Source organism: Filicampus tigris, chromosome 1 (genome assembly GCF_054856515.1).
Source record: "Filicampus tigris isolate MCC_2025a chromosome 1, RoL_Ftig_1.0, whole genome shotgun sequence".
Lineage (NCBI taxonomy): Eukaryota > Metazoa > Chordata > Actinopteri > Syngnathiformes > Syngnathidae > Filicampus > Filicampus tigris.
Window position 1 is genome coordinate 13,656,165 of NC_141217.1, and position 13,111 is coordinate 13,669,275.

The 13,111-nt window shown below is 41.2% G+C and overlaps 1 protein-coding gene across 3 annotated transcripts; it reads right to left on the bottom strand.

Moving 5' to 3' along the window:
* Positions 1-473: 473 nt before the first annotated feature.
* acss2 (acyl-CoA synthetase short chain family member 2) lies at positions 474-10,554 on the bottom strand. 3 transcript variants are annotated; one of them, XM_086036829.1, is made up of 19 exons: positions 9,983-10,554; positions 8,917-9,112; positions 8,362-8,453; positions 8,172-8,275; positions 8,025-8,097; positions 7,013-7,088; positions 6,670-6,775; positions 6,101-6,145; positions 4,257-4,394; positions 3,690-3,860; positions 3,419-3,552; positions 3,197-3,329; positions 3,076-3,132; positions 2,746-2,826; positions 2,555-2,663; positions 2,399-2,467; positions 2,063-2,239; positions 1,028-1,102; positions 474-873 (listed from the first exon to the last, which is right to left on the bottom strand). In XM_086036829.1, the coding sequence occupies exons 1-19, from the start codon at positions 10,107-10,109 to the stop codon at positions 746-748; spliced, it is 2,091 nt and encodes a 696-aa protein (XP_085892955.1). In that variant the 5' UTR covers positions 10,110-10,554; the 3' UTR covers positions 474-745. The 3 variants fall into 3 exon arrangements, with proteins under 3 accessions (XP_085892955.1, XP_085892868.1, XP_085893035.1); XM_086036742.1 differs by having other exon boundaries at positions 6,101-6,148; XM_086036909.1 differs by lacking the exon at positions 6,101-6,145.
* Positions 10,555-13,111: the final 2,557 nt, after the last annotated feature.

The following is a 13,111-nucleotide window of genomic DNA, read 5'->3' on the forward strand; positions in this document are numbered from 1 at the left end:
TTGCCCCAAATGAATTGATATATTGTCGTATTTTTCTTTTTGATGTTCGTTGCGGCAAACGAATTGATATATTGTCGTATTTGTCTTTTTGATATGTTGTGGAGTGATATAAAGTGAATAACTTGGGTATACTAGTTTTGAGATACCTTCTGATTTTGATAATAAATTTCAGCCTCGTATAGTTAGATCCCTCGTCAAAACTTTTAGTCTTTTCCTCAATTTTTTTCCTTCATATTTCTACATTCTCCTGTTTTGGCATCTCTGGTAATGTTTATGCCCAAATATTTAATTTCAATCTTCACAGGAATTAACTCTAGGTCCTTATCGGCACAATCATAAAGAGGTAATAATTCACATTTTTCGTTCTTGTACGAGCGCATACTTTGCAAATATTTGATGACAAAGTTGACCAAAGCACAAACATCCTTTTCATATTTTAATCCAAAATGTTTGGCTTTGTTTCAAAACACAACACATGCAATCCCCCCCCCCCCTGAAATTAATACAAAGAGCAGACATACTACAAAGAAAATGAAAGCAAAGGCAAAACTTTTACAACACAAATTAAAATGATCTTATTTGAGGAAAGCAATTATTTTGAACAATTAAGCGTGTGAGAAAGTAGTGAAAATAAATGTATCTATTCAGTCTTGCACAAGCACACCCTTTTCTTCAATTATTTTTGTTTGTTGGCAGAAGATGTCATGACGCAGACAGTCAATTGAACCAGCACGCTGGAATGTTGTCAGACGGGCGCGCAGCATCTGTTCTGGAAAAGCTGCTCCACCACCGATGACTCCGCCAGCGTGGAGATGTCGCCCAGGTCCCGCTCGCCGCCGGCGATCTTGCGCAGCACGCGCCGCATAATCTTGCCTAGGGGAGAAGATGCTTTTAGGATAAGGACTACCGGTACACATCATCAGCCATGGGCTAGTTAACTGGTTTGAAGATACAGCGCGGTTTTCAAAAGTCCTAGTCTCAAAACCAGCAACGATAAAGTCAGCACTTTTTGCACCCTAAATCGTACCTGATCTGGTCTTTGGGAGCGCTGGAGCATCTTGAATGAAGTCGGGTGTGGCAATGGCACCGATCTTTTCACGCACTGTTGACCAACAAACAATTAAAAAAAAAAAAAGGTTTCACAAATGAGCAAACTCACACTTAGCATGGAGGACACTTTTTTTCCCCCCTCCAAAAATGAAACTTTATTATTGTAATATTACTGACTTGCTTTTTTTCCTGGAGATTTCTATCTTCACTTGAAATGTTCATATTTCATTCTATAAAATGAAATACAACTTTAATCTAATACTTCAACTTTTTTCTTGAAAAACTATTATTACGATTTTAGGGAACTATTTTTTTGGTTTTTTTCATTCTTTTAAAATCAAAATGTCGTTGCAGTAACAAAATCTCCATGAATCTCTTAATTTGGCATTTGATCTGTATTAAGATATCTGAAATATTTGAATTTACTATAGACTATGAGGGAGCAATATAAATTTAGGAAAATGGAGATGTCAAACCTTTTTGGTCCTGCAGATCATCACGGCACTCTTAGCAGTATTATATTTAATATGATGCACACCATACTCTGAAGATATATCGATCAAATATCTAAATATATAAAAAATGTTTTTGCTCCCATCTTTTTGGAGCTGTAAAAGAAAATACAGAAATAAAAGTCCACATTTCATAGTGGCCTTTGATTGTGGGTAGCCAAAAGCACACCAGTGCATAAAAAAAAGTGTTGCACTGCGTGAGACAAATGGTGGTGACCCTCCTGTCCCATTCAGTAAACCTGCACATTGTAGAGTGCCTTTTTGTTGTGGGCAGCCTAAGGTACACTGTACGCTAACACAGATTCAATAAATTGGAGAAGATATTGGGGAAAAAAAAAATCTGATTTTGTGCACATAGAAACAGTCATAGATCTTTAAGTTCAATTCAAGAAAAATGTGACCAAAAACCAAAGGGTGGTTTTATGGAAAAAAAAACACAAGTTGAGCCAAGTCATGAAAACAGTACACAAAGCTAATCCGGAGCATTTTACTGAAGCCACCTTGTTTTCTGAGCTGGGCCTCCAAGGTGCGATTGAAGGCGACACCGTCACGTAACGTCACAAAGCAGTAGAGACTTTCTCCTTTGACGGGATGAGGCCGACCCACCACGGCCGCCTCGGCGACGGCCTCGTGACCCACCAATGCCGACTCCACCTCCGCTGTGCTCAGCAAGTGACCTGCAAAGACGTATCCAACTACTGTCAGGCAACATGGCCTTCAAATAAAAATATCCAACCACCCCAACCCCCCCCAAAAAAGTGGGACTGCTTCCTTTTGTAATATTGCCCATGTTTTTGTTGTGGCTGTGGCCTAAGATGTGCATAGGTTGCTCTCACCTGAGACGTTTAGCATGTCGTCTATCCTCCCGGTGATCCAATAGTATCCGTCCTTGTCTCTACGGCAGCCTGCACATGGAACAAATAAAACAAAACATCCACATCATCAGCATGGCGATTGCATTGCAGAGCCACCTTGCTGCTGCACCCTCTCACCATCTCCGGTCACGTAGTATCCTGGGAACTTCTTGAAGTAGGTGCTTTCAAACCTGGCGTGGTTCCCGAACACTGTCCTCATGATGCCGGGCCACGGCTGCTTGAACACCTGAATGGATTGACGAGTCAGACATGACGCAGTTCCTCCCGCTGCCGAGCCCAGCAGTAATAAAAATGGCGGCGCTTCCTACCAGGTAACCTTCACTCGTTCCCTCCAACTCCTCGCCCGACTCGTTCAAGATGGCCGGCACGACTCCGAAGAATGGAAATGTCTGCAAAAGACAAGTTTCTTGGTGCCCAAGACCAGGATGTGTAAAAAGGTCTCAGGGACCCAAGTCCAAAATTGAACAGGTAGTCAAGTCAGTGGTATGACACAGCCATTTTTGCTCATACATCTAATTGATTCTCAGACAGGAAGTCGGCCATTTTTTTTGTTTGTTTTTTGGTTTAAGTGCTATAGTGCGGCATTTTTCTCCAGCAGTGTGAAAGTGACTTTCCACATGTCACATGTATTTACTTACAGCAGAGCCTGGCTTCATGGGTGTGGCTGCCGGCAGAGGCGTCATCACGTGTCCGCCCTGGAAGACACAAAGCACAGTCATGGAGACGTGTCCAGCAGGGGGTGCCCTGGAGTAAACTCACCGTCTCCGTCTGCCAGAACGTGTCGACGATGGGACATCTGCCGTCTCCCACCACCGTGAAGTACCACTGCCAGGCCTCAGGGTTGATGGGCTCTCCGACCGTGCCCAAAACCTTTAGAGAGTCTCGCTTGTACCTGCGCGCGCGCACAAACACACAAATGCCAAACTGAAGTGGCGCCCAGATGATGTGGTGTTTTGAGAGAACAGACATTAAGTTGCTCACTTGTGCACTGGCTCACTGCCATACTTCATCAGCAGCCTGATGGCGGTGGGCGCAGTGTAGAACTTGCTCACGTGATACTTGTCTACAATCTCCCACATGCGGCTCACATCCGGGTACGTGGGAAGACCCTCAAACTGAAACACACACGCATTCACATACACGGGCATCGACTCATGTTCAGATCATGTAAAAGCCAGCCGTGGCCACCATTGGCCACCACGTAGCTCCGCCCCTGAGCGTAGCATCAACTCCGCCCCCACGCTGTGCTCACCAAGACGCTGGTGGCGCCGTTAGCCAGCGGCCCATAGGTGATGTATGAGTGTCCGGTGATCCATCCGATGTCGGCCGTGCACCAGTAAACGTCGTCTGGCCGGTGGTCAAACACCAGCTTGAAGGTGGCGGCGGTGTAGAGCATGTAGCCGCTGACTGTGTGAAGCACACCCTGCAGTAAACCACAACATTAACAAGAGAGGAATAATACATTTACACATTTTTTTTTTCTCCCTTAAAGAGATGATGGGCAAACCTATGGTCGCATACTTGCATCATATTTAACACATTCGCTGCCAGGCATTTTCAGACCCTCTTTTAACCTAATGTTTGAAATTTAAAAAATATACATATAAAAATAAGTTCCTGGAATTGAATGGCTGTATTGTGAAAAGACAAGTAAATTCGTCAATGGCAGTGAGTGAGTTAACGTTCTATAAAACTCTATTACCTCCTCTGAGGTAACTATTTTGTCAATAATCACAAGAGGATTGCTGTTAGTGAACACTTAGTCACAGTCTGATAAGACCAAGTCAAAAACCTTGGTGTGCTGATTGACTCAGTCTACCTTGGGCTTGCCGGTGGAGCCGCTGGTATAGAGGATGAAAAGAGGATCTTCTGATGCACACCACTCTGGCTCACACTCGTCTGACGAGTCAGCCATCAGAGCGTGCCAACACTTGTCCACTTCGGGGTTCCACGGCACCTTGGGAGGGGTATGAGGATTCCGATGTTACAAAAGCTAAATGACGAAACCCACTCCTTCTACCGTCAAAATCTCACAACAAAAGCGAAGAGAGAAAGGTTAGTCAGGCAAATTCGCCTCGAAAACCCTCAGGAAACGGTTCATCAGCATGAGCTAAGGAAAAACAAGTTATGTTTATTGGTGGGAGAAAAAAAAAAAAAAAACATCTATGGCAAACGTACGTCTATATAGGGACGAATATATCTATAGCATCGATATCGGAATGCATCTTATTGTTTTATGTTATGATGCACTATTGATACCCAAATGTAATCTTTTGCCTATGCTTGTTGGACGTGCAGTATAAGGTAAAGGCCTCATCCAATTGAGAGTTGAGTACAAAAACCTCAACTACATAAGGAGGACACACGGTAGACTTGTAGATTAAATCAGAGATGCAAATAATTCAAATAAATAGTTAAACCTTGAAAGAGATAACGGTTCATTCTCAGCCAAATTAGAGTTGTTCATTCTTCAGTGCGTTGACCAATCTTTTTATATGACTAATGATCATTTTTGTCCTTATTCCCCTAGGCATTATCTGGGGTAGCTGATTGCCATTCACAGCACAAAAAGACAAGATGTATAAATTAATTTTTACATTTATAATTGTAGAAATAACACTTTTAAACTAGATCGTCAAACAACCAATAAATCGCGACAGCAGCTGGTGGCTAAAGTAGAAACGTGCACTGTGATTCTTCTCATCACACCAACTTGAAGTGGTAAGCAGACAACAAAGCCATTATTTATTCAGAGTTATGAAAAAAAAAACGAGCTAAAATAAGTTAACTACTATCTTCATGCTGATAAAAACAAATTTGGACGTGTGAGGAAAGCGAGTGTGTTGACTGACGACAAAGAGAAAAAGAGTGTTAAGTTTATTCAAAAAGTCAACAAACATCTGAGAACATGGACAATTTTTTCTTCCAATTAGGGAATTTTGGGAAAAATCTTTTTTTTATGTGTAGACTATAGTTCCGATTAACTTCATGTTATCCACATGAGGAAAAAAAAAAGGTAACCTTTGAAAAATAATGACTTTTTGAATTATGTCCATCTCGAGTCCCAATCATTTCGGTTACGTTCCTGACGTGACCAAGCAGAGACATTGTTATGTTTGCAGATGTTTGCGCTTATCGACCACACGATTGCCATACTGCTGTGGAGGGGTAAAAACAACAATCTTTTGTGCAAAAAAAAAAAAAAAAATGTTTTGCGTCCATGTATGACAAATTTATGACACTTGTATTTTAGTTTTGCATGATTCTATCTTAAATAGAGATGTAATTAAAGTTGCAAGTTTAATGTCAAAATGTCTTGTTGACCTCTTGGTAACTTTACAAAGAGTGCTGCTAAATGACTTCTGAGAAGTCATTTTGGGCACCCCTAAAATACAGACATTCGACCGGGAACCTTTTTCAGGATGAATTTTCAGGAATGTTGAGGCCTCCAAAAAGTGCCATAAAGACGCAAAAAAAAAGTAATTTAATTCATTGTAAATTCATCTCAGTGTCAATGCAAAGTGCAACATATAAAAGGCATGCGTAAAAAGCACAGCTTGATTATTTTTACCCTTCAGCAGTGTTTTTTGTGAGTCAACTGGTGGAGGGGAAGCAAAAAAACAAAATGTGCGGCAGGGTTTTGGCTGGAAGGATGACAAGTACCTGCGGAACAGGACGAGTTTTTCTTACTCTGCCTGTTTCTGTCTCCTGCTGGAGGAAGGAGAAACAGCAAGCGAGGGATGACCATGAAGGGGGCGGGTTATTTTCAAAATGAAAGTGAAAACAACATATCACCACATGGAACTTGAAAAAAAAAAAAGACCAAAGCCCCTCAGAGGTCGTAAAGTTTGGAATTCAACTACTGTAAAACGCAAGTCTAATGTGACATGAAAAATGCAACATTACAGTGACCAGCATCTTTTACTTTTAACAGTTACAACTATGACAACAGAATCAATACAAAGCAACCAAACAAATGTTTCAACCAGGAGAACGTACCGGTAACTATCACCGTTAACTTAGCTGGCTAAGGAAACTACGGAGAGCGACTCTGCCTCGTGTTACTAGCCCAACTTGGAACTTTTTACTTGTGCCTCGGGTGTCCCAGGAGAAATACTGTGTAACATCGAAGCGTAAAAATGTTACCCTTCAATATGTTTGGTCGGGAGTACGTTTCACTCAAGAGGTTTGGTGGTTTATCAAAGGAATCGACGTGTGAAAACGGCGCTCACCTGGAGGTCAGGACACGGTCGTTTGGCGGGAGGAGAGCTAAGGGAAGTCTCTTGTACTTCTTTGGATAAATGTTTCAATACGATGCACCTCTCAAGTGAGAATCCTCTGGACACACACAGAAAAAAAGAAAACACGCTACATCGTCGCCACTCTTTTTCTTATTCGTTGTTATAGGATAAATGTGATGAGGCAGGCATCCATATGAATGTTGCTGTCCAAACACAAAGCCCGAGTGTCAAAAAAAACCAATCTTTCTTTGTTATCAGAAAATTATTTTTACTTGTGTTTAAGGTAAAAAAAAAAACATAAATAGTGTCATAAATGTGTGTGCATGCAGAGTACTTGTCTGTGCATTTCTGCAGAGCTTCATCCGCTAAGAGTTTCAGGTTGATCAGCTTATCCCCTCGGTAGAAGCCATCTGAAGGCGGATGCCAATTACAACAACATAAAACATTAGAAAAGAAAAAAAGAGTCACACTCAACTGTAATAACTTGAGTTATATTACTATATAGTCTCTTTAAAGGGATCAAAGGGAGGATATAGCCAAAAAAAGCCTCTTAAGTGACATTTTACATTTAAAAGTGATATAAACAGAGTATGGTCATATGCCGTAATCCGAGTGAAGGGGCAAAACATCTCAAAACATCTGTCGTCCTAAAACATCTCCGATGTAATCCGTAGCATGCAGTTATTGTTTGTGTTTTATTGGACATAATAACATGGCGACGAAGCGTCACTTTGCATCACTGCCCTTGTTGTTCCATTCTGTCGCCCTGCTCCCACTGGTATTAATCAAAGGCTGCAGTGCTCCGTCTAGCAGAAGTTAGCAACATCAGGCTAACCCTAATTCATGCCCCTTTAAAGTTTGAGTCTTTCGTCACTGTACTCCGGTGTGTGCGGGTCATGTTCTTATTTTTTTTGCGTCATCACAACATCCTGTTGCTGCCAGCGTTGCTCCTGTGTTTAAATTTGTTGATCCAAAATTTGGAGTAGAAGCATGTCAGCCAAAAAAAAAAAAATCAATAAAAATTTACAACAACAAAAATTCTGTAGATTAACAGTTGCACTTGGGTAAGTGGATGAAAAATGTACTTGCACTGTCTTATATTTTGGAGGCAGTCTGGAGATTTACTTATTCATGTACAGTTTGCCCTTCATGTCAGCATATAGTATTTATTACACATGTACAGTTATCACATCCACTGCTGTCCTCATTGACTGATGTTGTAAAAATGTGCATGGATGCTGTACATATTCTTAAGTGCTGCCTATTCTTGTGTTATCGTTTGCTTATTCTATTTGACTTGATGTCACGTATTGATCTAGCATTGACAATAAGGCATGTGAACTCACCTGCGGTGATGAGAAGTGAGCACTGTGAGTCCACAATCCTGTCACACAGCGACTCCGCAGAGAAACCCGCAAACTGTCAAACAAAGGCGTTTCAATGTCATTTCCGATTCGGCACGCGCCCACCCGCCCTTCCCACTGCTGACGTACCACGATGGAGTGAACGGCTCCGATGCGAGCGCAGGCCAACATGGCCACCACCAGCTCCACCACCATGGGCATGTAAATGGCGACGCGGTCCCCTTTCTTCACGCCTGCCGCACACAAACGTACAATTAAATGACCATCACACTCAACCCGCTGCAGATGGGCTCGTTAAAAGTGGAAGCTCCAAAAGTACCCTGTGACTTCAGGACGTTAGCAAAGCGACAGACATTGTTAAGCAGCTCTCTGTATGTCACCGTCAGCTCATCACCGGGCTCGTTGCCTTCCCTGCAAAAACAAGCATAAAACAATCATTATTATTATTATTTATAAAGAAGAAGAATAATAATGAGCTTTATCTCAAAGATGTGGCAACTTTAGCGTGATTTTAAATCACAAACAAAACAAATGTAGAGGAATTACTTGTATGTAATGTACACGTCATTCTTTTTTGGAGGAACACAGGTACCTCTGTCAAAATGCTCATCTCAATTACAGAAATGCCCCAAAACCTAGTGATTTCAAGTAGTGTGTGACAACTTAGTGGATGTTAAGTGGTTGTGCTTCTTCATACTTTGTGGATTTTGACTGAATGTCAGTGAGCTTTTATTAGGACACCCGGGAATTCTTAAAACCTGGAATTGCATGATATGAATCCACTATTACACTTTAATAATAAACTTTTCAAAACTTAATGATCGATCCTATATACAACAGGTTTCAATTACTGGGCTATGAGTAGCATACTGACCAGTAGAAGGCTACTTTGTCGCCCAGCTTCCTGTCGTGAACGTTGCGGTCGAGCACATTGTAGCAGATGTTGGTGGATGCTCCCTTCATGCACTTTATAAAGATCTCTCCTTTGGTCACATCAAAGTTGTAGTCCAAGAATCGACCTGTGTGTTTGGTCTTCCAGAAGAAGTCCTTGGCCATGTCCCCCCAGAACTCTGCGGGCCCACGAGACACAATTCTTACACATGCCGAAGATGTGGTAGGTGGACTTACTTGTGTTTTGAAGGAATGGGGGAGGAAACCAGAACTTCATGGTCATACAGTATGTGACCATAATAAGTTACCATGAGCATTCCTCAATTGTTTAAGAGTGCATTGCATTAAAGGTTATTCAACCAACAAGTCATCGATTCAATTCATTGATTGTATCTACCGACTTTCGATTTATGGAAGGGCGATTTGTTTTTGAACAGTTATCTTGGTTGTTTAATCAAGTTTATTTCATAATTTCTATCAAATCAATCTATCCATTTTCTATTCATATTCTATTCTTCGGGCGACAGGCTGGGTCTGGTCTTGTAGCCAGCCATTCTTGAGACATATCATATGTAGACAAAACACTTCCACACCAATGAAAGATTTAGTCTCACCGCGGAAGGACAGTGAGAACACATAACCTCCAAATTGGAAAGCCAGATCACAGATTCAAACCCCGCACTAGAAGTCAAAACTGTCAGACAGACGTGCTAACCACTACACTGCAGTTAGATTTTCCGCAGCGTTCCCTTTCATTTTGATTTTAGTGCTGTGGTATGACTTTTGCTTTACATAATACATTTTGACATATTTCTTATCACTGCTCCTTACACTCATGTGTATTTTAATAATATTACAAGAAATTGCAGTAGTAGTAGTAGTAGCAGCAGCAGCAGCAGCAGCAGTAGTAGTGGTAGTAGTAGTAGTAGTAGTAGTGGTGGTGGTGGTGGTGGTGGTGGTGCAGGACTTGCTTCAAGACATGATCAATCAATTTCACACAATCGATCGATCGTCAACGAGCGATTGGTTGACGAAAGCGTCACACTTACTGTCAGGGTCCTCAATGGACTGCAGGTACATTTCCTTAAACTTCTCAAAGGTGGGGACGTGAGCCCCCTTCCGCATCTCCTCGGCCCCGTGAAAGACGCCGTCCTCCGGCGCCTTGTCGGGAATCATATTCAGATGATGCGCGGGATGCTAACAAGAAGCACAATGAACCTCTGCGAGCAGGCGCTAGCTTAGCTGCACCCAAGGCTCCAGTGGTGTTTGTTTTTCCCCGAGTGTTATCTTTGCAGAAAAAGATGGTCCTTTGCTGACTGTTGATTCGCTTGAGTGCGGGGATGCTTAAAGAAAAGAGGTCTGCAGAAATGTTGCGTGGAGGACGCAGACGACGCTAAGCTAACGAGCTAAGAAAGCGGAGACGTGTTTACGCGCCGAAGACGACGAGGTCCCGTCTTTCTTGTCACCAAGTTGTTTCACTTTGTTTTTAAAAGACACATAAGAAACCCAAATGGACCTCTTGTACCTCGGGGGCGTAGGGGAGGAGAAATGTTGACCTAGTCCTTGAGTGAGCCTTGTTGGTGGCAAAGTCTACTCCCCCCCCCCCCTCTTTTGACAAGCACAACGAGTGGCACTGACCTCCGTTTACCCCCGGCCAGCAGCCAATCAGAGGCGCGGTGCGTTTGCGAAATCACCGACTCACACAGCATTCTCGCATTTCCAGTGGTCCTCCCGGTTAGCAGCCAATCAACACGCGTGGGGCGTTCAATGACTCATCTGAAAGCTCCGACTCTCCAAGTTGACATTTTATTTTGTTCTTCCTGCATGAGGATACGAGATTTTCATAGGGTTCCTACACTAGCATTTCGTCGGCCACATAGCATAATTGCCTTAGTCGTATTTCAATGTTTTTTGAAAAAAAATATATATATATATGTTTAAGGGTTAGGTTTTATTGATTTTGTAACAAAAGACCCAACCAGATGTGTGAACAAGTAAGCTAAAGGAAAAAGACCCTGAATTATTTGCTTAGAAAATTAAAGTAATTTAGGCATTTTTTCCTCTTACATAACTGCAAAAATAACCTAACAAATTGTTTTTTGCTTGACTAAATATAACCGTAACCAGTGCCAGGTTTACCATGAAGAAACAACTTGGTTAAGTTGGTTAAACTGGTCAACGTTTACCATGAAGAAACAACTTAACCAAGTTGTTTCTTCATGGTCCATTCCCACTTAACTGAGCTCTGACAGCAGTGACCTTAGCCTGTTAGCTGAGCCTATGGTTTAACCATGCTAGTCTCATTCTAGGAGTGAATATATATATATATATATATATATATATATATATATATATATATATATATATATATATATATATATATCTCTCTCTCTCTCCAAAACTTGGGATAATAATAATAATGTATTGTTGCAATCTGAACCAAACTTCTGTCCTGTCCTGATTGGTCTTCATGTCACCTGCGCACATGGTTTGAGAAAGAGGACGTAAAAGCTGAAAGGCAGTTGCCTAGATTGAGGCATACATGAGGGCAACGGTCGTGGTATAAGATAAAGTGACGTAAAGGCTGCCTCGACCGCTGCCGCAAAATGCGCTTGGTCTTGGATGGTTTACTCCAAATTATCTTTTCAAGTATTAAAAATATGACCAAAATTGTAAAAAAAAAAAAAAAAAAGGTGCTAAACTATATCTTGGAAAGAAGGAAGACTGGAGGGTGTGTATGGGCTGATATTTGTGCCACTAGAAACTGAATCTGAATTGCTTAACTTGAATATTTGAAATGAAAACTGAATTATTGAATTGAAAACTGAATATTTGAACTGAAAAAGTTGAGGTGGCTCGGGCATGGATGGACGGGTGGATGGATGAATTGAAAAACTGAATTACTGAATTGAACAAACTGAATTATTGAATTACATAAATTGTATATTTAATTGTATTTTGTAAATTGTATAAGGACAGTGTACTTTTAGCAAGGTATCAAAACGAAGCGCCGTAGACAGTACATCTCGATTTCCGGGTTGTTTTTTCAAACCATAACGCCAATTGAACTCCATGCATTAGGCATTACTAACACCTAGGGGTAGAATCAGCGAGCTGCATATATACAAAGTGGGGGTTCATTACTACAATTATAGCAATCTGCCTGGTTGTTTTTGTATTTTTCTCTCAATAAATGTGTCAGAAAATGCCTCGTTTTGCCATTTTTTGTCCCCTTTTTCAGGAACCATGGAAGTTTTCAAATCTGGTAAATATTTAACTAGTTAAAACAGTGCAATAAAAAAAGGGCGCTGATCACTGTCCTTTCCTAAATTTGAAAGGAAGCGCCTTTCCATTCCCCTGTGACCCGATGGCTTGTACCACAAAGGTTAATAAAAGGTATTATAACAGTTAAGAGCCGCTGAAGAGATCTCTGTACCTGCAATCGATTGATCATCCTTAAAGTTCCCGAATGTCTGTGTCACTGAGGTTTGAATTTTTACTCGTCGAACTGAATGTGAGCTTTTGCGACATTGAATTTTTAGTGAGATGCACTTTTGTTTAAGGAATTAAAAACGCACTTTAGTCTTAAATTCAGTTTCAAGTTTATTGGGATACAGTTCTTAACAAAAAAAAAATCAAATTCAGATCGAGCAATTCAGATTCAAATTAAATAAATATACAATTTATGTAATTCAATAATTCAGTGTTCAATTCAAATATTCAGTTTTCATTTCAAATATTCAAGTTAAGCAATTCAGATTCAGTTTCTAGTGGCACAAATATCAGCCCATAGGTGTGTTCCAACTACAGGGGGCGTGTCATACACATCAGCCTCTCTGTTAAGGTTGATTCAGGTGCTCAAGATTTAGGAGGGTCCGCGAACGGGCTTTGTGCCCTCCGCGGGGTCTTGGGAGTGTGTACGGCCGAGTTCACCCAACTGCTCGACGTGTTTTGATCACTTCACTACCTGATACCAATTACTACTTACTGCATTGGCGCCATCTTGTGTCATCTTCGGACACTACGGACATAACTCGGATTGACAGGGGCTCATTGTACTTTGCTTCACTAAGTAATCACACTATCAAAACTGTTGTGTCCATAAACTTTAAGAGCCTTTGTACCCCCATCATTTAAAAAAAAAAAAAAAAAAAAAAGAAAAACTGAATGAGGAAAAA